This window comes from Aquarana catesbeiana, linkage group LG01 (assembly GCF_042186555.1).
Source record: "Aquarana catesbeiana isolate 2022-GZ linkage group LG01, ASM4218655v1, whole genome shotgun sequence".
NCBI classification, from domain to species: Eukaryota; Metazoa; Chordata; class Amphibia; order Anura; family Ranidae; genus Aquarana; species Aquarana catesbeiana.
The window spans coordinates 371412095-371439743 of NC_133324.1; the positions used below are offsets into that span (position 1 = coordinate 371412095).

At 42.3% G+C, this 27649-nt stretch overlaps 1 protein-coding gene across 1 annotated transcript in view; it reads left to right on the forward strand.

Moving 5' to 3' along the window:
• TUT7 (terminal uridylyl transferase 7) overlaps positions 1–27649 on the forward strand; it is a 148215-nt gene that overhangs the window by 13722 nt on the left and 106844 nt on the right. Inside the window, 1 exon segment of the mRNA XM_073633387.1 lies at positions 19921–20405. Coding sequence (XP_073489488.1) covers positions 19949–20405 — 457 coding nt within the window. The 5' untranslated portion in view covers positions 19921–19948.

Genomic DNA, 27649 nt, shown 5'->3' on the forward strand with positions numbered 1-27649 from the left:
ACTGTAGTAGTAGTTTGAGAGAGAATAGCGCCTGTAAAACGGCTCCCCTGCAGTCTCAGTGTGAAAGCCCGAGTGCTTTCACACTGAGGCGATGCGCTGGCAGGATGTTAAAAAAAGTCCTGCAAGCAACATCTTTGGAGCGGTGTATACTGTTGCTCCACCACTCCTGCCCATTGAAATGAATGCGCACCGCTGCCAAAGCGCCTGCAAAGCGTTTCGGCAGCGGCGCTTCAGGGGCACATTTAACCCCTTCCTCGGCTGCTAGCTGGGTTATAAGCTCCCCGCTAGCAGCCGAATAGCGCCGCTAAAACTAGCAGCGTTTTACCGTCAACGCATGCCCGCTGCAGTGTGAAAGCAACCTAAAGTGATACAGAAAATTTTTTACATTTAAACATTTATTAAACAAAACAAACCTCCAATCAGTTCACTTGTATGTAGAATTTAGATTAAAAAAATATTAAAAAAAACTATCTTAAAAATAAATACACAAAAACAGGTAATCAAAACTTTTGGACGAAAAAAATGGGCTAACTTTACTGCTTAGTTTTTTTTTTTTTAATTTATTATATATATATTTTTTTTTAATTGCGTTTAAAAGACTGCTGCGCAAATACCGTGTGACATAAAATATTGCAACAACCGCTATTTTATTCCCTAGGGTCTCTGCTAAAAAAAAAAATATATATAATGTTTGGGTGTTCTAAGTGATTTTCTAGCAGAAAATACAGGATTTTTACTTGTAAGCAACAAGTGTCAGAAAAGACTTAGTCTTTAAATGGTTAAACTGAGAACTTCTGCTCAGTTCATTCAGAAGTGTAAACATTGTATCAATTCAGGTTTTTTATCAGATTTGGCAGGCTGCCCAGAGAGAGGAGAGAAGTCTTCACAGAAGAATACAGGCAACTTGTATTGACTTCAGAAGTCATTTGCAAGTCGTGCTGAGTTATATCGGCCTTTTTTATCAGCACAATCAGCCGATGCCGATTAAGAAAAAAACACCAAATATCGGCCGACATATCGGTCGACCTCTAGTTGTGGGCATTTAGCCCAATGTTGGAAGGAAAAGTCACAGTTGACAGATGACAGGAACTGATGCTGTATCAGTAGGTAGTAGGGAAAATATGTTTGTATCAAGCCTCTGGTGCAGCTTTGAGGGATTGATCCGTAGCCAGGTCAGATGGCTTGGTGAGTCAAGATTGAGGGCAGACACCGTAAGCAGCAAAGCGGCAGGTAACAACCACACCGCTGCTCGGGTATAGAGCGGCTGGTTGTGTGGAGCGTGTGTTTTGCAGATGTTCCTCTCTGCTTCCTGCTTGTCTAGTCTGCGGGTATTGTGCGGCTATTTGTCATTTCCTTTCAGCCGTACTGGCTCCTTGGAGCTTATGTCATTGTTCCTAGGAGTCATTGCGGAGGCAAAGAATGCGGAGCAAAGAATGCTGGTAGCTCAGCACCAAGGGAACAAGGAAGTAAATGCTTGTGGGCTTCACATGCCCACAAGCAAGATGCAAACGACCAGACAGATTTTATATAAGTTGATCTTTACAACGAAAGCGGACATTGGGCAGTCTCAATCTCCAAAACTGAGTTTGCGAGTGTCAATGTTTGATTGTGTTAATGTTTGCAAAAAAAAAAACCCAGTGGAGCTCCGCTTTAAAGACACTGTAAACTTTCAAATGTTTTTGTTTTAACTAGGTATTCGTGTAGTTCTATTCCTGTGTTGGTTTGCCTTATCTTGCAATGTCAGGCTCACATAGAACTGCGTCTTCAAACTCGAGACCCCTGAGTTTGAAGACACCATCATGGGTCTGTTGCTCATTATTTGGGTCAAACATATATAATCAGAATGGCTACAGTGGACTGGCACCCCAGATGATGTCTATGTAGACAAAACGCGTAGAACGGGCTACACTGCCACCATACATACCTTTTTTTTAAAGCACTGTTTATGCTTAAATATATACATGTGAATATATGGGAGAAACCATCCATTTGTCTGTATGGAAATGCCTTCTATAGAGATCACTACGCCAATGACTGTGAGTATTTGGTGTACATGTCAAAGGTTTCCAGATCCGATGTTTAACTTCGGCATTTGCAACTACAAGCTTGTTTGACTCATAGGCTGTACGTCCTTTTTGAGTTCAAACCATCTGGTAAGCCTTCATCCTATCTGGCAGGCTACTCGCTTTTACATATTATCTCATCACCCATTCATTATTTTTTGATGTCTCAACGATGTTATGAACATTTGGCATCTGTCCCTTTAAGGGACATTCAGTTTCACTACATATTCCATTTCACCTATGGACTTTATTTAAACCACTTGTTCTGTTCTTGATTTACTTGTATCAAATCACTGTTTCTATTTCACTAGAGTCCCACATTTGTTTTCACTAACCATTGTGAGATCCACCCAATGATCTTTGTTCATTTAAAGGTTTTAGCGCTGCACTTTTTACCTTTTACATATTGCAATTGTCTGCCATGTTGGCTGCTTTATTTTAGGGCGTAGTGCGGTATTATATTTGCACCTTTAAACTATAGTACCTAAAAAAAATCTTCATATGCGGTGCTTTAAAGAAAAAAAGTGGTTACCAGGTTAGTCAGAGGAGGTCTAGTGCTAGCATTATTGCTCTCGCTCTGACCGCGGCGATACCTCACATGTGATTTGAACACTGTTTACATATGCGGGCACGACTTGCATGTGCGTTTTTCTTTGCTGTGCGGGCTTGGGGGCACTTTAAAAAAATGTGTTTTTTTTTTTTTTTTTCATTCTCCATCACCACACTACTTGTGCCACAGCCCTGTAGGTAATCCATTTACCAGACCCTGCTGGTTAACAGGTGGTGACAGGTACTCCTTATGGAGGGATCCCCAAACCCCTCCTTTGCACTTCAAAGTATTCAGATCACTAAAAATGGCGTTTCTGAATACTGTGGGGTGGTTTTTTTTTTTTTTTACGGTGCCAAGTAACGTTGCTTCCGTGTTTACACAAAGGAGACTGTAGCAAAGCCGTTTCCGGGATGATGCATGCACCATCCTGGTATAACCCCTTAAAGCCGAGGCCACATATGTGCGTACGGTCGGCCGGAAGGGGTTAAGCTTTAATGAGTTAGAGCGTTTTTACAGCTGAAAAACTTCTAGTTACTATTTTTTTTTTTCAGCCAGAAAATGCTCCTGCCAAAAACGCTGATAAAAGCCTATGTGTGCATGGACACATAAGATAACATGCTGGGGAGTAGTTTACTGGCTGCAGAATAAAACGCCTGAAGCCAAAAACAGCAGCTGTAAAAAAATGTCCAGTGTGCATGAGACCTTAATATTGGAGTGCTAATGTGATGAAACACATCTTCCAACTAAATGGAGAGCTCTGGTTGTCTGTCTCAGATCTTCACTGCTGTGCAAAAAATTTGGGCAGGTGTGAAAAAATGCTGTAAACTAAAAATTCTTTCAGAAATAGTGTTGGGCCTCTTTCACACGGACTGTCCGTTCAGGTCCGCCTGTCACTTTTTTAGGCGGACCTGAACGGACCCACCATAGACATACTGTGCCGTGACGGACCTGTCAGAGCGCCGCTCTCCCCTATGGGGGATCGAGTGATGATGGACCGTAGAGTCCGTCGTCACCCGATCAGATAACGGATGGAAAAGTAGGTTTTTTCCTCAGCTACACTTTTTTGGATCGGAGCGGGTCGGATGTCAGCGGACATGTCACTGCTGACATCCGACCCGCTCCGATCCAAAAAAGTGTAGCTGAGGAAAAACCTACTTTTCCATCCGTTATCTGATCGGGTGACGACGGACTCTACGGTCCGTCATCACTCGATCCCCCATAGGGGAGAGCGGCGCTCTGACAGGTCCGTTGCTGCACAGTGTGCAGCGACGGACCTGTTTTCCTGCTCAGCGGGGAGCGATCCCTGCTGAGCAATCAGATGTTCACAGGGCGGATCATCACTGATCTGCCCCTTGTGAAAGGGCCCTTAATCGTTTTTTTGCATCAATTAGAAAAATGGAAAGTAAATGAACAGAAGAAAAATCGAATTACTATTTGGTGTGACCACCCTTTGCCTTCAAACAGCATCAATTCTTCTAGGTACAGTATCTCACAAGTGAGTACACCCCTCACATTTATGTAAATATTTTAAAATATCTTTTCATGTGATAACACTGAAGAAATGACACTTTGCTACAATGTAAAGTAGTGAGTGTACAGCTTGTATAACAGTGTACATTTGCTGTCCCCTCAAAATAAAACACCGCCATTAATGTCTAAACCGCTGGCAACAAAAGTGAGTACACCCCTGAGTGAAGATGTCCAAATTGGGCCGAAATAGCCATTTTGCCTCCCCGGTGTCATGTGACTCATTAGTGTTACAAGGTCTCAGGTGTAAATGGGGAGCAGGTGTGTGTGAAATTTGGTGTTATCACTCTTACTGGTCACTGGAAGTTCAACATGGCAAAGAACTCGGAGGATCTGAAAAAAAATTGTTGCTCCACATAAAGATGGCCTAGGCTATAAGAAGATTGACAAGACTGAAACTGAGCTGCAGCACGGTGGCCAAGACTTTACAGCAGTTTAACAGGACAAGATGAACTCAGAACAGGCCCCGCCATGGTCGACCAAAGTTGCATGCACATGCTCAGTGCCATATCCAGAGGTTGTCTTTGGGGAAATGGACATACGAGTGCTGCTAGCATTGCTGCAGAGGTTGGAGTGGGGGTCAGCCTGTCAGTGCTCAGACTGTACGCTGCACACTGCATCAATATGGTCTGCATGGCTGTTGTCTCAGAAGGAAGCCTCTTCTACAGATGATGTACAAGAAAGCCCGCAAACAGTTTGCTGAAGACAGGCAGACTAAAGACATGGATTACTGGAACCATGTTCTGTGGTCTGTTGAGACCAAGAAACTTATTTGGTTAAGATGGTGTCAAGCGTGTGGCAGCAACCAGGTGGGGAGTACAAAGACAAGTGTTTTGCCTATAGTCAAGCATGGTGGTGGGAGTGTCATGATCTGAGGCTGCATGGGTGCTGCCGGCACTGGGGAGCTACAGTTCATTGAGGGAACCATGAATGCCAACATGTACTGTGACATACTGAAACAGAGCATTAAACCCTCCCTTTGGAGAAACATGCCTCCAAGATGACCACCGCCTTGCTAAAGAAGCTGAGGGTAAAGGTGATGAACTGGCCAAGCATGTCTCCAGACATCTGTGGGGCATCCTCGAACAGAAGGTGGAGGAGCGCAAGGTCTCTAACATCCACCAGCTCTGTGATATCATGGAGGAGTGGAAAAGGACTCCAGTGGCAACCTATGAAGCTCTGGTGAACTCCATGCCCAAGAGGGTTAAGGCAGTGCTGGAAAATGTTGCCCACACAATATTGACATTTTCACTTGGTGGTGCACTCACTTTTGTTGCCAGCGGTTTAGACAGTAAAGTGAATGTAAACCCGAAGTTTTTTTTTTTATTAACAGTTAATCCATCTCTGAGCAATCCTCTTTTATTGTTCAGTGAGATAAATCTTGACAAACTGAGACTTTGTCAAATCCTCCCCCTTGCTGTGAGTGACAGGTGATTAGGGCTGCAACTAACGATTATTTTCATAATCGATTAATCGGCCGATTATTTTGATTAATCGGTTAATAACCTTAAAGTGACGTATAATTTAGTTAATATGTAAAGTTTTAAAAAAAGGCAATATATTCTTAAATAACTATATGCAGTGGTAAATATAAATAACCAACTATATGGTTGGGCGCAAAATATCTAATCCACTCTGAGAATAACAGACAGAAGAGATATACTATTAGAGGAGATGTATACTGTATATACTATTAGAGGAGAGATGTACTGTACTATTAGAGGGGAAATATTGTATAAACTATCAGATATATACTGTATATACTATTTAAAAGGTGAATATGGTAAATATCAGACTCGGAGATCAAATTTTTTTTTTTTTTAAATAAAAAAAAAAAAAAAAAAAATGTCTTCCTTAAAAAAATGTAATTTTAAGAACGTTCGTTCGATTTTCTAATCGTTAGTGGGGTCAAATCGAAGTTCATTTTCAACCAGTGACGGGAAAATTTGGAAATAATCAAAGGAATTTTCAGACAGTGTATGTGGTTTTCGTTCAGAAATGACATTCATTTTAAAAACAATGTTAAAAACAAGTGACAATTTCAAACATTCTTTTATTCAGCGAATGTACAAAGATTTTTCGTCTGAATATTCTTGTCTGAAAAAAATTGATCCGTGTGGCCAGCATAAGGCTCGGTGCACACCTATGTAGTTTGCTTTTGATCTGTTTCTGCAGTGATTTTTGCTGTGCGTTTTGATTTTAGCGCATGTGATTTTGCTGCGATTTGTGTTTTTGCATTTTTTTGGCCAATTTGTTGTTGGGCAGATTAAAAAACACAAATTGCTGCAAAAACGCATTACATGCTTTCTCCAGCTTCTCCATTGAAGTATATTGAACCAAAAAAGCACAGTTTTGCGTTAAAGTCCCTGACCCTTTCCAAATACGCAGTGGCTGAAAAAAGCATAGATGTGAACGTGTCCCATAGGAAACCATGTAAATGAACTGTAGTGCGTTTCTGCAAAAAACACATAGCTGTAAACCAGATCTAAGACGTTTAGTAACATAATGGAGTTAAAAAATCTAAAATTAGCCTTTTATAGTACAAAAAATCAATCACTACTGTAAGGGGTTCATTTTTTTACTATAGAACTGAAAGTAATATTTACAGTAGCCATTATTTGCTCTTTTTGTACTATAAGGGGCTCATTTTTATTTATTTTTTTTTCCCCCCATTATGTTACTGGCCGATTAATTGATTACGAAAATAGTAATCGATTAATTCCATAATTAGTTGTCGCTTAATCGATTAGTTGTTTCAGCCCTACAGGTGATTTTACATATCTCGTGCACTAGCCTAAGACATGCATTATTTTTTAATTCCTTCCCACTCCTTTCTTCAGCAGCTCTGCAAGGATTGGCTGTTCCACACCTCAGCATGATTTGGCATGCTGAAGTCATGTGGTTACTTTCCTGTCTTTTCACTGGATGTTAGAGATCATAGCAGAAGTTCAGTGTAAGAAATACACAGGAGAAAATGCATATTGACAAGGAGTGTAGAGGTGGGCGGGGAGTCTACTGACATCACAACTCCACCCACCGAGCTCCAGACAACAGACCCACCCACAGAATATGCAGTTTTTCGGGTCTCATAACAGACAGAGGGGAGACATTTGGCAGGTAAAGATACATGCAGGAGGCATGTATATCCTTATAGATAACCACTATGGCTGTAGTTTAAAAAAGATGACATTGGGTTTACATCCACTTTAATGGATGTGTTTTGAGTTATTTTGAGGGGACAGCAAATTTACACTGTTATACAAGCTGTGCACTCACTACTTTACGTTTTAGTAAAGTGTAATTTCTTCAGTGTTGTCACATGTAAAGATATAATAAAATATTTACAAAAATGTGAGGGTGTACTTTTGTGAGATACTGTACACTTGCAGACAGTTTTTGAAGGAACTCGGCAGATAGGTTGTTCCAAACAGCTTGGAGTACTAACCACAGATCTTCTGTGGATGTAGGCTAATTCTGTCTCCATGTAATTCCAAATAAAAATAGGAGTGCAGCACTGGATAAATACCACAAAAAATTAAATTGTGTGAAATGACAAATACAATATATACCAATAAATCAATGATAATGAAATCAAATACAAATTAAACTAGTGTTAGCATCTAGTAGTAAATAATCCATGTGAAATTTAATCAATTGACAATGCATGCATATAAACACAAAAATTGGAAAAATTGTGAAAAGTGTAGGGAAAAAAAAAATAGTTCATAAGAGAAAATATCCAGATGGGAAATATCCAGTGGAAGACCCTGGGTCTGAACTTTCACCAATAGTGCTGCCCGTCACCTTACAGTAAAGCAATGGAGGCTTACCAGAAAGCCTGCTACTGCCCTTATTCAGGGGGGGTCAAAACAGGCTTACAGGAACAACAGGAAACCTTGCTGGGATCTCGCAGACTTCCTTCATAGATGTTCGGTCAGCAGCAATGAAAAGCACTTAACAGGTGGATTTCCAGGAGATAATCCCTATAAAGCCATAGACGTGCATGTGACAGACCTAGCCGGGACAGAGGCTGTTGGAGAGGACTGGGTGCGAGCCTCTTGCCTTTTAATTATGGGCCCTGGATTTCCTGTGAAGGTGGATGGGACTTCAGTCTCCACCTGTATACCCCAGGGATGCTGGGCAGTGGGCCCAGGTCCCCAACAGCATGACAGAGTGAGCCCAGACACCCTGTCTTCTCTCCAGCGGCAGAAAGGACTCCAGGGAGAAGGGCCAGTCCAGGCCTCTCCCCAGCGGCAGATATGTTCTCTGAGAGAGGCAGAGGTTGGCTGGGTGAGTAATACTCTGTTTAGAACAATTTGTTTGGGGTACTGTGTGGGTACAGGCAGTAGAGGACTGGAACTACTGACTAACTTCGAAGTCAACCCGTCTGGGGTCTCCTCCTGTGTTAGTCTCCTGCCGAAAGGGGAGAAATGTGACAGACCTAGCCGGGACAGAGGCTGTTGGAGAGGACTGGGTGCGAACCTCTTGCCTTTTGATTATGGGCCCTGGATTTTCAATGGAACGGTGCTCTTTGTGGATGAATTGGAGGTCCGGTCTGAACTGTGCTGATCGGACTGTCGTGTGTATATATGTGTGTATTGTATGTTTGATTCTTGCTGTGGTCATCTGGGATCTGTGTCCCTGAAGAGGGAGGGGGGATTCCTCCAGCAGCCCCCTGTTGATAAGACTGATTCATACTGTTGGGACACATCCTGTGAGGAGATGCTGGTTTCATCAACTCCAACTACCTGTGTTTATGTTAATTGAATGAGCTGATCACATTGTCCTCTATACAATGTAGGAGACGGGACGACTCCTATTGGAGCTGCTGCTATTGTGAGAAAATGTCCTGTGATAATTAACTCAGTCTGGGCAAAAGGTCATGTCTCATTCCCCTAGACTGTATAAAGGATAAGTTAATTAGCTCATGTTAATTAGGTTACAGTTGTATTGTTAGAGGGGGTTCCAACGGCATATAAAGTCTTGTAATTTTGATTCTAAATAAAGTGAGTTCATGTTAGCAACAAGCAAGTGTCGCCTTGTTTTGTGCTCAGAGGTTGGAATATCTGATATCGGTATACAGACTGGGAGGAAGTGGTATATGACGGAAGCACTCAAGCGGAGTGTGGGACGTTCCGTGACAGTGCACTTCCATGGATCTGATATAAGCATTCCGTGTATTTAAAAAAGCAAGGTGTAAGGTGACGGGCAGCACTATTTGTGAATTTTCAGACCCAGGGTCTTCCATTGGATATTTCCCATCTGGATATCTACACTTATGAACTGTTTTTTCAGTTTTTTTACACTTTTTTTTTTTTTTTTCACAATTTTTCCAATTTTTTTTTTTTTTGTTTGTTTATGCATGCATTGTCAATTGATTCATTTCACATGGATTATTTACAACTAGATGCTAACACTAGTTTCATTTGTATTTGATTTCATTATCATTGATTTATTGGTATAACTTGTATTTACTGACATTTCACACAATTTATTTGTGGTATTTATGCAGCGCTGCACTCCTATTTTTATTTATACCTTTTGTGCCCCCATATCGGGGTTCTGCTGCAGGACATCCTTCATGGTTTTTAAAAATATTTTTAATATTTTCAACATAATACTTTTTTTTTTTTTTTTTTTTTTTTTCTCCACATTCACGCACCTAGCGCAATTCTTCTTTTTTACATTTTTAGCCATGTAATTCCAGTCAGACTGCCGAGATTGGGGCTCTGGGGGCCAAACCATCACTTCCAGGACTCCTTGTTCTTTACACTGAAGATAGGGTTTTTTTTTTTTTTTTTTTAGCAGAACTTTACACAACTTGATAAAAGAATGTTCTTTAGCAAGGAACATTTATTTCACAAAAATTATGCTACCAAAATCGGTGTCCTGTTTTTTTCCTGCTGCAGGCTGCCATTTTGCTGAAGCCCAGAGCCCCTGAGCAGCAGTGAATCCTAAAGCAGAACAAAGCTCATCGATTTAACCTTTTCAAAAAGTTACATTCCTGGAATGCTGGGATTGCAAATGGTCAAACCATCAAATGGCTGGTGTCATAACTGATCACATGTGCAGCGCCATGGCAGTTGCAGATCAAACAGAAGCAGCTTTCTTGGCTGCAGGATAGGAGGGTTTACCTCTACTTTAAGGTGGTCAACAGATCAGCCTCTACGAATTCGGCAGTGCCTAAAAATATAGAGCAACTGAGCATGTGCAGAGCAGTTTTAAACCGTATAGGTACTACTTTTTAAAAGCAAAGTATTCAGTTTAAAAACAAACCTTATACTCATCTAGGTGGATGCAGCATCAATCCCCCACCGCCTCTGCAGTGAGAACTGAGTGATCAAACTCCCCTGCTCAGTTCGCCCCTTCACTCTGAGCAGAGTCTGTCAGTCTACAGATCTCTGCTCTGCCAGCGCTCACTGGAGTGCTGGGGAGGGCGCTGCTGGCTCAGTCTCCCAGCATTGCAGCTGAGAGGCTGTGCCAGCTGCTGATCCAGGCATGTGAGTGGTTCCCAACTGTAAAATCGGGATCTTTCTCCAGCCTGGACCTGCTGAGTGCCCTCAGCGGGAATTATCCCGCTGTCGATTTGAAAATGGGTCATAGGAGTGTAGAATGATCTGCACTCCTTTGACCCATAGAATTATGGCCAGAAAAGCTTAAGCCATACTTCTTTTTAATGTTTTAAATAGCTATACCTCCAAAAGGGGGCAACCTGAAGTGATGTAGCAAGACTTTAGTCAGAAAATTAAGTTCCACTTTAATGACCTTGGCTGTATGTTTGGGGTCATTGTCCTGCTGCAGAATAAATTTGGGGCCAATCGCACGTCTCCCTGATGGTATGGCATGATGGATACATGTCTGCCTGTATTTCTCAGCATTGAGGAAACCATTGATCCTGACCAAATCTCCCAACTTAATTTGCAGCAATGAAGCCACAAACTTGCAGGGAGCCTCCACTATGCTTTACTGTTGCCTGCAAACACTCATTGTACCACTCTCCAGCCCTTCGGTGAACAAACTGCCTCCTGACACAGCCATATATTTGAGATTTTGACTCCTCAGTCCAGAGCACCTGTGGCCATTTTTCTGAATTCTGTTTTTGTGCATAGTTGAGTCTCATAGCCTTTGTGTCCATGTTGAAGGTATGGCTTTTTGACTACAATTCTTCCATAAGGACTACTTCTGGCCAGACTTCTCCAGAGAGTAGATGGGCGTACCTGGGTCCCACTGGTTTCCACCGTTTCTGTGCTGATGGCACTGCTGGACATCTTCTAATGTCAAAGGGAAATGAGCATGATGTCTTCCATCTGCTGCATTAAATTTCCTTGGCTGATCACTGCGGCCACTGTCCTCAATGTTGCCCATTTCTTTGTGCTTCAAAAGAGCTTGAAGTGCACATCTTGAAACCCCAATCTGCTTTGAAATCTTTGCCTGGGAGAGACCTTGCTGATGCAGTATAACAACCTTGTGCCTTGTTGTGCTTAGTCTTTCCATGGTGTAAGACCTGTGGCATGAACCTGTCTCCCACAACCAGGACTCAAATGTTACATTGCACGCAGCTGTGAGCAGACAACATGCCCCTAGTGACGCTCGATCACATTTTAACTTAAAAAGCCCACATGCGGAAGCTTCAGTTTAATGGCCCCCATGACCCCATAGTTTTTTTTTTTTTTTTTTTTGTTCTTTTTCTTTTATAGTTTCAGAACTAATCTGCCCTCCCTTTCACTAGAAGCTCTCCACGAGTCCTTCCTTGCATCTTGGCATACGTGCCTCAATAACCATTCTTGCATCCAAACTTTCTTTACAGACAACTCTGGCTCCATAACCTCTGCGATTTCCCTTTCTCCCTATGGGAAGCTTACAAGGCCACCCTCTGAGTCAACCTTATTCAACTTGCCTGTGCTAGGAAATGGGCAAGAAAGCAGAGACTAAGGAAGCTTACCTCACAGCTGGCTTCAGCTGACGAATTATGGAAGTCCCACCCCTCGGCCTCCGAAAAAGTTGTGACAGCGCTAACGGGCTTTTCTGCCCTCCCTATATACCAAACCAACTCCTTTTTTCTACTGACTTCGCAAACCAGTTATTCTAAGACCTTCAACTCGGGCAACTTGGGCACCCATATCAACAAATATTTGCACTCCCTTATTCATAGGGACCAAGTATATATACTGCGGCAGGTTGGCATGGCTGCGCAAATCATCGTAGATGTATGTCACTCCTTTAAGGCGTCACAGTAGGCAGGCGCATTTACCTGCCGCGTGTCCCCAGAGCCAATGCGCGTGCCTGGCAGGCGCGATGACCGCCGGGCACCTTCATTCTCCTGGGTCTCTGCTAAAAAAAAAAAAAAAAAGTTTGGGGGCTCTAAGTAATTTTTCTAGCAAAAAATGATTTTAACTTGAAACCAACAAGTGTCAGAAAAAGGTTTAGTCTTTAAAGTAGAACCATAGGCAAAACTTTATTTTTCATTTTGGATAGAGTAAAGGAGGTTCATAACCTGTCAGTTTATTTTTTGCCATCTGTGTCCCATTGGAGAGATTTCCCTTCACTTCCTGTCCCATAGCCAAAACAGGAAGTTAGAGAAATTCCCTGCAAATTAAGGGAATCCCCTGGGGGACCCCAGGTCACCAAAACTAGTGTACCCTTTGGAATATTTCCCATCTTACTTTTCTGGGGACAACCCAAAATTTGGGATTTTTTTTTCTTTTCATTTACCTGGTTCCAGACTGGCGCACGTCAATGTACGTTGGCAGAATGGCACGGCTGGGCAAATGGGAGTACCTGTACGTCTCTTTAAATTTGCCGGCGTGCCATTGCGTGCGCGCCGGCCGGGAGCTCTGAGTCGGGTCACAGGTCCCGCGGACTCTATCGCTGTGGGGATACCCACGATCGCCTCACAGAGGAAGAACCTTCGAGATGCTAATGTAAACAAGTAGCTCCCTGTTCTGCCTAGTGACAGTGTCACTGATCTCTGCTCCTTGTGATTAGGAGCAGAGATCAGTGACGTGTCACATGTAGCCACACCCCCCCACATTTAGCATCACGCCCCAGGACATAACCCTTACACTGCCCCCTAGTGGTTAACCCCTTCACTGCCAGTGTCATTTTCACAGGAATCGGTGCATTTGTATAGCACTGATTGCTGTATAAATGACAATGGTCCCAAAAATGTGTCAATGTTCGATGTGTTCGCCATAATGTTGCAGCCACGATAAAAATGCTGATCGCCGCCATTACTAGTAAAAAAAATTTAATAAAAATGCCATGAAACTATCCCCTATTTTGTAAACGCTATAACTTTTGCGCAAACCAATCAAACGCTTATTGCAATATTTTTTTTTTTCTTTCCCACCAAAAATACGTATAAGAATACGTATCAGCCTAAACTGAGAAAAAAATGTTTTTATATATTTTTGGGGGATATTTATTATAGCAAAATGTAAAAAATAATGCTGGTTGTTTTTGTTTATAGCGCAAAAAATAAAAAAAGCAGAGGTGATCAAATACTACCAGAAAGCTCTATTTGTGGGAAAAAAGGACGTCCATTTTTGTTTGGGAACCACGTTGCACGACCGCGCAATTGTCATAACGATGCGCAAAAAGTTCTCTGGTCTTTGGCCAGCAAAATGGTCCGGGGCTTAAGTGGTTGATGATAATGGTAAACAGGACAAATAGAGAGGGTGAATCCTCCCTTATGGGGAGTACAGACAGCATTATAAACTGACAAGCGTTCTAATCCCTCTCCACTCCATCCACAATTTAAAAAAAACGTAGTTAGACTTACCGGTAACGGTATTTCTACGAGTCTTTCAGGACAGCACCTGGAGAGAGCGCAGCTCCACCCACTTTTCCCAGGAAACACTGCAGTCAGTTTTTTCTTTAAAGACCGGACAGTTCCACTATGGCCTCAGTTGTTCAGAGTACCTCCAGCCATGCTGAAATTAGATAAGCAAAACATAGCAATAACACCACATGTTACAAAACAATTAGGGCGGGTCATCGGTGCTGTCCTGAAAGCCTCGTAGAAATACTGTTACCGGTAAGTCTAACTAGGGTTTTTCTCCCCTCGTCTTTCAGGACAGCACCTGGAGATAAGAGTACTTACTCTAGGGTGGGACCACCTCCTGCAGGACATTCCTGCCAAACGATTGTTCCGCTGCTGATAGCAAGTCCAACCTGTAGTGGGTGAAGGTGGAGAAGCTTGTCCACGTGGCCGCTTTACAGATCTGACCTGGAGAAGCCCCTGCTCTTTCCACCCAGGACGTTGCTACTGCCCTTGTTAAATGGGCTATTACCCCTGTGCGAGGATCAGCCCCTGAAGCTTTATAGGCTTCGCTGGTCGCCATTCTTAGCCATCTGCCTATAGTGCTTTTGGAAGCACAATGACCCTTACGCGATCCAAAGAAAAGAATAAAAAGAGCATTTTTGACTTCCTAAACTCTTTTGTGATCTCTAAATAATGAAGTAAACATCTTCTCACAGAGTATGAAAAGCCTCCTCTTTAGAGTTGGATGGTGTAGGGCAAAAAGTAGGTAAAACTATCTCTTGTGCCCTATGAAAAAAGGTTGTGACTTTTGGCAAAAAACCTGGGTCAGTTTTCAGCACTACCCGGTCTGGAAAAAATAAAGCAAAAAGGTTCTATTATAGATAGAGCTTGCAACTCACTCTTCTGGCCGAGGTAATTGCTACCAAAAGAACTAGTTTAAGCGTCCATAATTTTAAAGTCGCTTCCTCTGGGGGCTCAAAAGGTGTTTTGCTCAACCCTTGTAGCACCAGTGATAAATCCCATTTAGGAAAAGATTTAAAGGGTACTGGCCTAAGCCTGGCCAATGCCTTGAAGAATCTAATTATAAATGGCTCTTGAGATAACTTTCTCTCAAGAAAAACCGACAAGGCAGCCACCTGGACTGTCAGGGTACTGGCTGCCAGCCCCATTTCCATACCCTCAATGAGAAACTCTAATATTGAAGGCAATTCCTGTGGTGAACATTTTTAGTCGTGCACCAGGAATTAAACCGCTTCCATGTTTTAAAATAAATACCTCGGGTAACCTTATTCCGGCTACTTAACAGGGTTGACACCAGCTTATCTGAGAAGCCTTTTCTTTTTAGAATCTGCTCTTTAGTAACCACCCCGTCAGTTTGAGCTGGTCGATATTTGGATGCTGAAGGGGTCCCTGGGTTAAGATCTTTTCGAAGTGGAAGAACCCAATGTGGTTCCACAGCCATCCTCTGTATAGTTGCAAACCAGGGCCTCTAGGGCCAAAAAGGAGCCACTAGGATCATACTTGTGATCTCTCGTTGTAGCTTCTTTAAAACCAAAGGGATCATTTGAAAGGGGGGAAAGGCGTAGCACAAGTGGAAGTTCCACGGTTGTGCCAGCGCATCCAATCCCTTCGCCTGATCTTGCCTGTTTAGTGAAAAATAGGCCTTCACCTTTTGAATTCTTGTGGGATGCGAATAGGTCTATTTGAGGAGCTCCCCATTTCTCTGTTAATTTTTGGAATACCTCCTTGTTTAGACTCCACTCTGCCTCTAATATCCTTTCTCTGCTTAGAAAGTCGGCTACTAGATTCAGCTCTCCTTTTAAGTGTACAGCTGTTAGGGACTTTAAGTTGTTTTCTGCCCAGGATAGCATCTGAAGGGACAAGGCTAGCAAGACTTTGCTCCTCGTGCCTCCCTGTCTTGTAACATATGCCACTGCTGTGGCATTGTCTGATAGTACTTGAACATGGTGACCCTGGACTATTTTCTCGAAAGCCCATAGTCCTAAGAGAATAGCCCTTAGTTCCCTCCAATTAGAGGATCTCCTGGCTTCCCTGTTCGTCCAATTCCCCTGAGCCATCTGTCCTTCCAGGTGGGCGCCCCAACCCCAGGAACTCGTATCCGTTGTTAATCTCCTCTCCTGGGGAAAACACCAGAGCAGGCCCCCGTCCAGATTGGAGTGACTCCTCCACCACCAGAGTTTCCTCTGAACTCGGGGGGATATTATCATTTTTTTCTAGGGACTCTCCATATGACCAATTTTTCAAAATTGTCTGTTGAAGATCCCTTGCATGTAAACGTGCCCACTGTACTGCTGGTATCGATGCAGTAAGGAGCCCCAAGACTGACATTGCTGCCCTGATGGAAATCGGCAGGTTTGTCTGGGTCTTTTTTACATCATTCAGAAGTTTTATTATCTTTTCCTCGGAGGAAGATTCTCTCCTGTATGGAATCGATGGTGTAACCTAGAAATTTTATTGTCTGCGATGGAATCATGTTTGATTTTTTCCTTGTTTATTAACCAACCCAAGCTCTCCAGATGACTTTGTCCTTTGCAGATCCTTCTCTAATATGTGCCTTGTTTTGGAAAATAATAGAAGATCGTCTAAATATGGGACAATCGAGATTCCCTCTATTCTGAGAGGGGCTAAGGCCTCTGCCAGAATCTTCATGAATATCCTCGGAGAGGATGACAGTCCGAAAGGGAGAGCTCTGAATTGAAGATGTATGATAGACCCTTCCATCCCGATTGCAAATCTGAGGTGCTTTTGTGATGCTGGGGCTATAGGCACATGGAGATATGCATCCCTCAGGTCTATGGATACCATAAAACAGTTCGGGGTCAGGAGACCCTTTACTGAAAAGATCGTATCCATTTTGAACTTCTTGTACCTGACCGCTCTGTTGAGAATCTTCAGGTTCAGAATTAGTCTGAATTTGCCTGAAGGCTTCTTTACCAGAAATATGTGCGAATAGCACCCCTGTTCCACTTCTTTGGGAGGAACATTTATTATCACCTTTTGCTGAATTAATTCCTGTAGAATTGTAGACATTGCTGTAAGCTTTTCTGGGTCTCTGGGAGCCTGAGTTACATAAAACCAAACCGGAGGGGGTTGGGCGAACTCTAGTCCGTAACCCTCTATTATAGTCTTGAGGATAAACGGACTGTCTGTTATCCTCTGCCACTGTGGAAAGAAGGTTTGTAACCTTGCTCCCACAGTCAGAGGACAGTCACTGGCTTTTTGTATTTGGGGTAGGGGGGCGAAATAGTACTCCTGACTTGCCCCTGCCTCTCTGCAACCTCCAAGGTCTTTTATAACCTGTCTCCTTTGAGTCTGAGGTTTTCCAAAAAGCACAAATTCTTATTGCCCTGAGGTACCACCTTTTTCTTAATGGGAAAGGCCTTTTTCTTGTCCACCGTTCTTTCAAGTGTGGCTTCAAGACCTGGGCCAAAAACCAAATCCCCTTCAAAGGGTAGACCACATAACTTGGTCTTTGAGGCAGTATCTCCGGTCCAAGTTTTGACCCAAAGAGCTCTACGAGTTGAGTTAAGGCAGAGGATCTGGCTGACATTCTAATTGATTCAGCTGAAGCGTCTGCTATATATTATACAGCTTTCTGTAGCACCGGTAGTGTCTCCAAAAGATCTTTGAGGGGTACCTGCCTCTATATGAGCTTTTAGTTGGTCCAGCCAATGCTCTAAGTTTCTGGCCACCACTGTTGTGGCCATAGCTGGCTTTAAATTTGCTATGGTGGAATCCCAAGCTTTCTTTAGCAAGGAGTCAGCCCTTTTATCCATGGGATCCTTAAGGATACCCATATCCTCAAACACAAGGTCGGTGTTTCTCGACACCTGAGAGAAAGCTGCATCCAGCCTTGGTTTTTTGTTCCAGACTTGGGTGCTATCCTCTTCAAAGGGAAACCTGCGTTTGAGGGATTTGGAAAAGAAAGGGGCCCTCTCTGGGTCTTTCCATTCCCTCTTTATTGTTTCTTACAAACTTATGCACCGGAAACACCCTGTGCTTCACTTCACCCATGCCTTGAAACATTGTCATGTAGTGACAACAGGGTTTTATCTTCTGTAATATTTGTAGTGTGGATAGTTTTTAAAAGATCATCCACCTCCTCTAGAGATTAGTTTATAGGGAGAAGTAGAGAAAGAAGATTCTTTCTCTTCCTCTGCTTCTTCCTCAGATTCTGTAGCCACACTACGCTCCTCCTCTTCAGAATCACTGCCCCCTCTGTATGCAGAGACAGAAGACTGGGAGCGAGGTATGGAACTGCTACTTGCAGCTGGACATTTGTCAAGATAAGATTTAAATGACTCAAAGGTATCAGCCAAATCTTTTCTGAAAGAGCTCAGCAAATCTTGCTGAGCCACAGGTGTAGTAGGAGTGGTCTCCTCTTTCACCAAGTCTGCAATGCAACCCTTGCAAAACACTTTTGCCCAAGACTCTTTAAGCACATTTTTACAAGATGGGCATTTCTTTTTAACAGAAAAAGAGGAATGCTTGGTCTTGTCTTTTTGCCTTCTGAAATACATAAGCAAACAAACCGTATTATCCTACAGAAAACAGTATGCTGAAAAAATGGAGGTGCTAACGCTTTAACCCCTCTACTTAAAATCAGCCAGTAAATCCCCCCACAGATCTACTTCACAACTATTAAACACACTTACTTCCTGACTCAAAACACAGGAAGAGTGTTGCAGGCTCTTAAACCAAATCTAACAAAGAGGGAACTAAAACATGCCTCTAAAGTTAGAGATCGCTGTCCCCGCTTACCTGGGCCTGGCTGACTTGTGTGGCTCCTGCTCCTGCCACCGCCGATTGTTCCTTCTCCATGCTGTCAGGATTCACAATGGCGTTTGGTGCCTGTATTTGAAGTTTCCCGGTCTGCTCGCCGCTGCGAGGGCCGGAAATGACGTCAGCCGTAAGAGGCCGCCCTCTCCTCCTGCGTTCCAGCGGCCGGAACCCGCGTCGCGCTGCTAGAGGTCCCGCCCCCCGGCCATAGTGGTGCGATTGCCACCGGAACCCGGAAGGCTGAGGCTCTGGGGATGAAAAGGAGATGCCGCTCCTCCATAGCCTAGCCACCGGTCTGAAGGAGCGGGGACCCCCAGCAGCCTGACCCTCGCCGGGTATGAAGAGGGGAGGACGCCGGAGCAACCCCTGCACGTAAGGGAGGAAGCTGGGCTGGCCTGTCAGAAAAAACAGCATACTGGTATGCCCCCTACTCTCTCCACCTTGGGAAAGCGCAGCACACCCCTAGCTCCCTGCAGCGCTTCCACCATGGCGGAGGAAACACTACAACTGAGGCCATGGTGGATGTGTCCGGTCTTTAAAGAAAAAACTGACTGCAGTGTTTCCTGGGAAAAGTGGGTGGAGCTGCGCTCTCTCCAGGTGCTGTCCTGAAAGACGAGGGGAGAAAAGTTTTGCTTTTAGTTCTATTTTAAGTGGTTTAACTTCCCTCGTTTACAGACAGAAGTTCATTCCTTTTGATCTAAAGATCAAAACCGTACAATGTTTATAGTTATATTATTATAATATAATATAATAATTATACTTGGCAGACTGCCTGTTTTCTTGTTTTTTGACAACTGTCGGTTTGAGCAGAGAATTCTCTACATAGAAAGAATCTGGAAAATGCTTTAAGATTGCGAGGTGGAAAAAAATTGCGATCTCGATTCTTAATGGTTAATCTCGCAGCTGTACTGTGAACATTTACAGAGGACCTCTGTATCCCTACTGCATATGTGGATGCTCAAGGGTTTGTGTTGAGGTGCCATTGAAAATGAATTGCACCAATATGTATATTTTACCACGCATTGGGAGAACAAACAAACCTGCCTTATCATATCCAAAGATTGTAAAAGCTATACCATATACCTTTTTATAATTCAGCTATCATGTTTTGTTGCTGTGTACATCATATGTTCCTGCTGTGTGAAAGTGCATCATAATGAACAGGCTATTGTGTGCTTTTTTTATTTTTTTTATTTTTTTTTTTTTTTGTCTTTCAGGCATGATCTTAGACTGACTCTTTTTAAAATGGGAGATGCTGCCAAGCGAGTCAAAAACAGGGGTTTCATGGATGAAGAGGATTTTAAAAGGAGTCCTGGCAAGCAGTCCTATTTGGCGCATGATGGCCATGGGAACAATCTAGGAAGGAAGCTAGATACTCAAAAGTCTAAACCTATTCCTTACAGCAGCAGTCCCCGGGATGGGAGTTCTCAGAATATGTTTAAAAATTTCAGCCCAGGAGGGCGAGCAGGTACTAATCATAAAGATGAAGGTAAAAGGTGGTCAGCGGAAGAGCAAAGAAGTTACAGTAACTGGCGGGAAAGACGACCACAGGCTTTTAACAGAACAAGGAATGATTCAACTGGTGAAAGAGGCGAAGGCTGTAGGTGGCAGGAGGCTGGGGAGCGTCGAAACCAGTTGGGGAGATCTCCGATACAGAAAGGTGCCTTTCCTGAAGATGCTTCTGATCACACTGGCATTTCTGGTAATCTCATGTTTAATTTTAGTGTTGTAAGTCTAGTGTCTTTTTAGTGTTGGGTTTTTGGGCTAATGAAGTGCATAAGCAAGGTGTGTAACCTGAAAGAGATATAAATTGTATATAAAAAATTCATAAAAACATGAATGTATAGTACATACTGAATAAACAAATGTCTACTGTAAGTGCATAACCATTTGTTCAGTATTATTCAGAGGCATACACTTCAACACTGATGAAGCTGTATTTAGTCTCCCACATATTTAGACACTGATACAAAAGTGTCTATAGATTTATTTCACTTGGCTATATATAATGCTTTTGTTATTTTACAAAGCAAGTGTAAGAACCAGATCCTTCCTAAAATTTTTGAGTGATACACAGCCCAAATCCATATGCAGTTAGCAAGCTGCATAAGTGGCATTTTCCAGATATACTCCAAGGTACCCCAACACAAAGGTCACCCCAAAAAAGATGCCTGCGGTAAATACGGAATAGGATGCAACACCCATGTAGCACATTATATTTTTTTTTTTTTTGTCCCGGCCAGCCTTGGCACTGCTTCTGTCACTAGTGGACTATTAGTCTACATACAGCACGCCAGCCTAAGACTCTAGGGTCTTTCATGGCACAATGCTGAGAAGGGTCTCTAAAGATGTTAGGAAATGATATATCACGTTTTGAGACCCTAAAATCAAAGGCTGGAAATGTTATAGTTCTTAAAAATTAATGTTCTAAAGGAATCTTTATTTTCTAAATAACATCTCTATACTTAACTGAACCGTGAACCTCTGCTTCTTGGGTCCCCTGCTGGCATGCTTGGCTCTTCCTCTCTGACCAGGGGGGGGGGGGGGCGTAGCAGGTCAATATTTGCTCCAGAAGACAGACCCCCCCCCCCCCCTATTTTTGGGGAGGGGGTAAAGAGGGGAGGATTTTTTTTTTTTCTTCGGCCCACAGGCAGTTATACTGCAGCAAGTTTGCTCGGCTGCGCGAATTGACATACATCGGTTTGTACACTGGCTTTTGCGGGCACGGGTCTGGCGGACTGTCTGCCGGCCACCTGTGACAGTGGGAAAGAGCCAGAACTGGCATCTGTCAATGTAAACAGATCCCCTGTTCTGACTGGAGGAGAGAGAGATCAGCTGTTAGTGATCAGGAACAGCGACCGCTCTTCTCCCAGGCAGCCCACCCCCCATACAGTTAGAAACACCTCCCAGGGAACACCATTAGTCAACTTTGTCTGCCGCAGTCAAAAATAAAGTCCCTAAATCTTGCCCCCTTATGTAGATGCTATAAATTTTGCGCAAACCATTCAATATACGCTTATTGCAATTTTGGGAGAAGTAGAATACATACTGGCCTAAAGTGATGACAAAATTAGTGTGTATGTATGATTATATTATATTATATTGTGTCTATCTCGGTGATCAAATGCCACCAAATAAAAAGCTTGATTTGTGGGGAAAAAAAGGACCTTAATTTTGTTTGCAATTGTCGGTTAACCACTTCAGCCCTGGAAGGATTTACCCCCTTCCTGACCAGAGCACTTTTTACAATTTGGCACTGCGTCGATTTAACTGCTAATTGCACGGTCATGCTGTACCCAAACGAAATTTGCGTCCTTTAATTCCCACAAATAGAGCTTTCTTTTGATGGTATTTGATCCCCTCTGCTTTTTCTAAAAAAAAAAAAAAAAAAAAAAAATTCTACTTTGTTATGAAAAAAAATCCAATAAACTAAATTTTAGTCATACATTTAGGCCAAAATGTATTTGGCCACATGTCTTTGGTAAAAAAAATGTCAATACAAACTATGGTGCATTTTCTGGAATTTACACAGCTTTTAGTTTGACTGTCTATGTCGTTTCTTGAGGTGCTAAAATGGCAATGACCCCATTTTGGAAAGTAGACACCTCAAGGAAATTGCTGAGGCGTGTTGAGCCCATTGAATATTCCTTTTTTTTTTTTTTTTTTGTCGTCCCAAGTGATTGAATAATGACGAAAAAAAAAAAAAATTACAAAAAGTTGTTACTAAATGATATATTGCTCACACAGGCCATGGGCATATGTGGAATTGCACCCCAAAATACATTCTGCTGATTCTCCTGAGTAAGGGGATACCACATGTGTGGGACTTTTTGGGAGCCTATTCACGTACGGGGCCCCGAAAACCAAGCACCGCCTTCGGGATTTCTAAGGGCGTAAAGTTTTGATTTCACTCCTCTCTACCTATCAGTTTTGAAGGCCATAAAATGCCCAGATGGCACAACCCCCTCCCCAAATGACCCCATTTTGGAAAGTAGACACCCCAAGCTATTTGCTGAGAGGCATGTTGAGTCCATGGAATATTTTATATTTTGGCACAAGTTGCGGGAAAGTGACAATTTTTTTTTTTTTTTTGCACAAAGTTGTCACTAAATGATATATTGCTCAAACATGCCATGGGCATATGTGGAATTACACCCCACAATACATTCTGCTGCTTCTCCCGAGTACGGGGACTTTTTGGGAGCCTAGCTGCATAGGGGGCCCCAAAAACCAATCACTGCCTTCAGGATTTCTAAGGGCGTAAAATTTTGATTCACTCCTCACTACCTATCAGTTTCGAAGGCCATAAAATGCCAAGATAGCAAACCCCCCCCCCCCCCCATGACCCCATTTTGGAAAGTAGACACCCCAAGCTATTTGCTGAGTGGCATGGTGGGTATTTTGCAGCTCTCATTTGTTTTTGAAAATTAAGAAAGACCAGAATTTTTTTTTCAAAACTTTGTGACAAAAAGTGAGGTCTGCAAAATACTCACCATACCTCTCAGCAAATGGCTTGGGGTGTCTACTTTCCAAAATGGGGACATTTGGGGGGGGTGTTGTGCCATCTTGGCATTTTATGGCCTTCAAAACTGATAGGTAGTGAGGAGTGAAATCAAAAATTTACACCCTTAGAAATCCTGAAGGCGGTGCTTGGTTTTCGGGGTCCCGTACGAGGCTAGGCTCCCAAAAAGTCTCATGCATGTGGTATCCCCGTACTCAGGAGAAGCGACAATGTATTTTGGGGTGTAATTTCACATATTCCCATGGCATGTTTGAGCAATATATCATTTAGTGACAACTTTGTGCAAAAAAAAAAAAAAGATTGTCACTTTCCCGCAACTTGTGTCACAATATAAAATATTCCATGGACTCGACATGCCTCTCGGCAAATAGCTTGGGGTATCTACTTTCCAAAATGGGGTAATTTGGGGGGGGGGGGGTTTGAACTGTCCTGGCATTTTATGCACAACATTTAGAAGCTTATGTCACACATCACCCACTCTTCTAACCACTTGAAGACAAAGCCCTTTCTGACACTTATTGTTTACATGAAAAATATTTTTTTTTTGCAAGAAAATTACTTTGAACCCCCAAACATTATATATATATATATATATATATATATATATATATATATATATATATATATATATATATATATATATATATATATATATATATATATATATATATATATATATATATATATATATATATATATATAAATATATAAATATAAATATATTATAATTTTTTTTAAAGCAAATGCCCTACAGATTAAAATGGTGGGTGTTTTTTTTTTTTTTTGTTTTTTTCACACAGTATTTGCGCAGCGATTTTTCAAACGCATTTTTTTGGGAAAAACACACTTTTTAAAAAAATTTTAATGCACTAAAACACACTATATTGCCCAAATGTTTGATGAAATAATAAAGATGATTTAAAATTGCGCACAAACGTGCAGTGGCGACAAACTAAATACATTTTTAAAAGCCTTTACAGGTTACCACTTTAGATTTACAGAAGAGGTCTACTACTAAAATTACTGCCCTTGATCTGACCTTCGCAGTGATACCTCACATGCATGGTGCAATTGCTGTTTAAATTTGACGCCAGACCGACGCTTGCGTTCCCCTTTGCGCGAGAGCAGGTGGGGAAAGGGGTGCTTTTTTAATTTTTTTAAACTGTTCCTTTTATATATCAAAACTGATAGAGACATACCCCAAGCGACTTGCAGCTGTAATCGCAGCAAAAGGTGGCTCTACAAAGTATTAACGCAAGGGGGCTGAATAATTTTGCACGCCCCACTTTTTTTTTTTTTTAGTTAAAAAAAGTTTCAAAAATCCAAAAGATTTCGTTCCACTTCACAATTGTGTCCCACTTGTTGGTGATTCTTCGCAATTTTATATCTTTATGTTTGAAGCCTGAAATGTGGCAAAAGGTTGAAAAGTTCAAGGGGGCCGAATACTTTCGTAAATATATATTATAATCATTTTTATTATCTCAGGGAATGTAAATATCCCCTATGATAGCAATAGGTAGTGAATGGTGTGTGTGTGTGTGTGTGTGTGTTTTTTTTTTCAAAAAAAATAAAAACTGGGGTCTATTAGACCCTAGATCTCTTCTCTGCCCTCAAAGCATCTGACCACACCAAGATCGGTGTGATAAAATGCTTTCCCAATGGCGCTGTTTACATCCGGCAGAATCTAAGTCATGAAATAAAACAGAACACTCTTCAGATTTCTTTTGAACTGTGTCTTTTTTAGCGCTGCAATAATTTTTTTTTTTTTTTTTTTTCGCATTTTCTGAAAGTTTTTTTTTTTTTTTTTTTTTTTTTTTTTTTTTTTTTTTTTGAGGTATTTCATACATTATTCAAAACATTAGTACATACTATTTAATAATACAATACATATAAATTATACAAGCCCATTCTTGTATTCCTACCCTCTTTCGTTGCGGTATTATATTTCTACTACTAAGTCCTATCCCAACCTTTTATCTTCCCTATACCTTCCCCCCACCACCACAACGAACATCTCCTATGACCTATAGTGTTTTATTCGCCACACTCTTTTACCACTGGCTTCCCCCATATCCAATATTCTTGTCTAGTTATACAATCATTACTTCTTCAGGCCATCTTTTTGTCCTTTTCTTTCTTCTCCCCTACCATTCTCCCTCCTTTCTCCTCTTCCTTTCCCTCGGCTGTTCCTATCTACACTTTCCTTTCTAGTATTCCCCCCCATATCTCTACATCTGAAGCCTTTCCACTACCAATTGATGTGGGGCCAGGTCCACGTCCCCCAGCCATGGTTGCCATATCTTATCGAATTTACCCTTATCACTTCTGCGGCTATAGGCCAATCGCTCTCTAGGAAGCAAAGAATTTACATACGTAATCCATTGTTTCCCTGTGGGTACCGTTGGGGACATCCAGTGCCTTGCAATAAGTTTTCTAGCCAAGTACATCAGTCTAGTTAACATAAAATACTTTCCTCCCAGGAACATTTTTGCATTTTATGGCTCCAAGCAAGTATACTATCGGATTTAGGGGGAGGGGGACTTGCGCCAGCCTCAATGCACTGGGAGACCTCATCCCAGTACCTATGCAGCTTTGGGCACCTCCAAATTAGGTGGATGAAGTCTTTCCCTTGTGCACTCTACACTCGGGGCACAACGGGGAGTCTCTTCCTCCCCATTTATATAGCTGTACTGGTGTCCTATAGGCCCTGTGTAAAATAAATAGTTGTGACAGCCTTTGGGATGCAGATAGCGACACCACTGGAATAGCCTCAAGTGCCATTTCCCACTGTTTTTTTATCTATCTCCCCTATGTCTTCTGCCCATTTATTTCGACACTTTAACGAGGCATGGTCCTGAACCGACATCAGTAACTCCCTATATATTTTTGATATTAACACTTTCCTCGTATCTGCTATTAAAACCTCACTCAATAGTGATGCTGTTGATACTGTCAGTGTGTTATTTGTTGTGCCTGTAACGCATGGCGAAGTTGAAGGTGTTGATAAAAACCCCTCGGGTTCAGGTGAAATTCCCTACATAGTTGTTCATATGTCTTTAGCACCTCCCCCTCGTAAAGTTGTGAGAAAAACCAGATCCCCTTTTCTTTCCAGTGTGTAAAACCTTGTAGTTCTTGAACCTCAGGATAGCTTCTATTATGCCATATCGGTGTAAATGGGAGCACACCCGTTATTTTTAGCGCTTTCCGGATCTCTCCCCATACCCTTTTAAGGAGGATACTTGTGGGTTCTAGGCTCTTCATACTTGGTAAATCCATTTCCAGATGGGAGGCCGCCTCTAATGTGGGTTCCGATATGGTCACCAATTTACATGTAGGGTCCTCATTTCCCTTCCGACCCCACCCTGCCATTTGTTGTAACTGTGATGCCAAAAAATACAGTTTAAAAGGGGGTATTGCCAACCCTCCTCTGTCTTTTTCATATTGCAATGTTTCTAAACTAATCCTAGGTGCCTTTTTTTTCCATATCAGTTCCCTCATTAATGTATCAATTCGCTTGAACCACTTTTTTGATATCCATATCGGTGAGTTATGAAAAAACGTACAGTTGCTGTGGAGCCCATACCATTTTTATTAGGTTTGCTCGCCCTATGATTAATAGGGGAAGCCTACACCAACTATTACATTTTTCTTTGTCTGGCGAGCAGTGGTCCCAGGTTTATCCGAAGATACTCAGCTGGATCTGGATCTCCTCACCCCCAGATACTTGAAGCTGTTAACTATAACTATTTATTCCGCCCCCTCTGGTAAACGATCCCTCGGCTGATCTAATGGCATTAGGGTTGATTTCGACCAGTTGATAGCGAAGCCTGAAAAGCTACCAAAGTCTCCCACTATCTCCATCACTGCCCGCAATGAAGAGGCCATGTCGCCTAGATATATAAGTGCATCATCTGCGTATAAAGATATTTTTTCTTCTCTTTGATACCTACGAAACCCCACCACCTCTGATGAGTTCCGGATCAATATGGCCAAGGGCTCTATCGCCAAAGCGAACAGCAATGGAGACAGTGGGTAACCCTGTCTGGTACCTCCTATGCAATTCGAATGGAGAGGAAAGGTTATTAATACGTAACCTGGCTCTGGGTTTGAAATAAAGTACCTTTACCCACAATATGAATTTACTTCCCACTCCAAATCTTTCCAATATTTCCATGAGGTAGGGCCATTCCACACTATCAAACGCCTTTGCAGCGTCCAGTGACAGAATGGCCCCCCCCGGGTTGTCCACTGGCATCTGTAGATTCATATAGAGTCTCCTTATATTATCAGACATGGAGCGGGTGGGTATAAAGCCAGACTGATCACAGTGAACCAACCTGCCAATCACTTGAGATAGCCTCTTAGCCAGAACACTGGCAAAAAGCTTGACATCTGCATTTAATAGCGAAATTGGACGATATTAA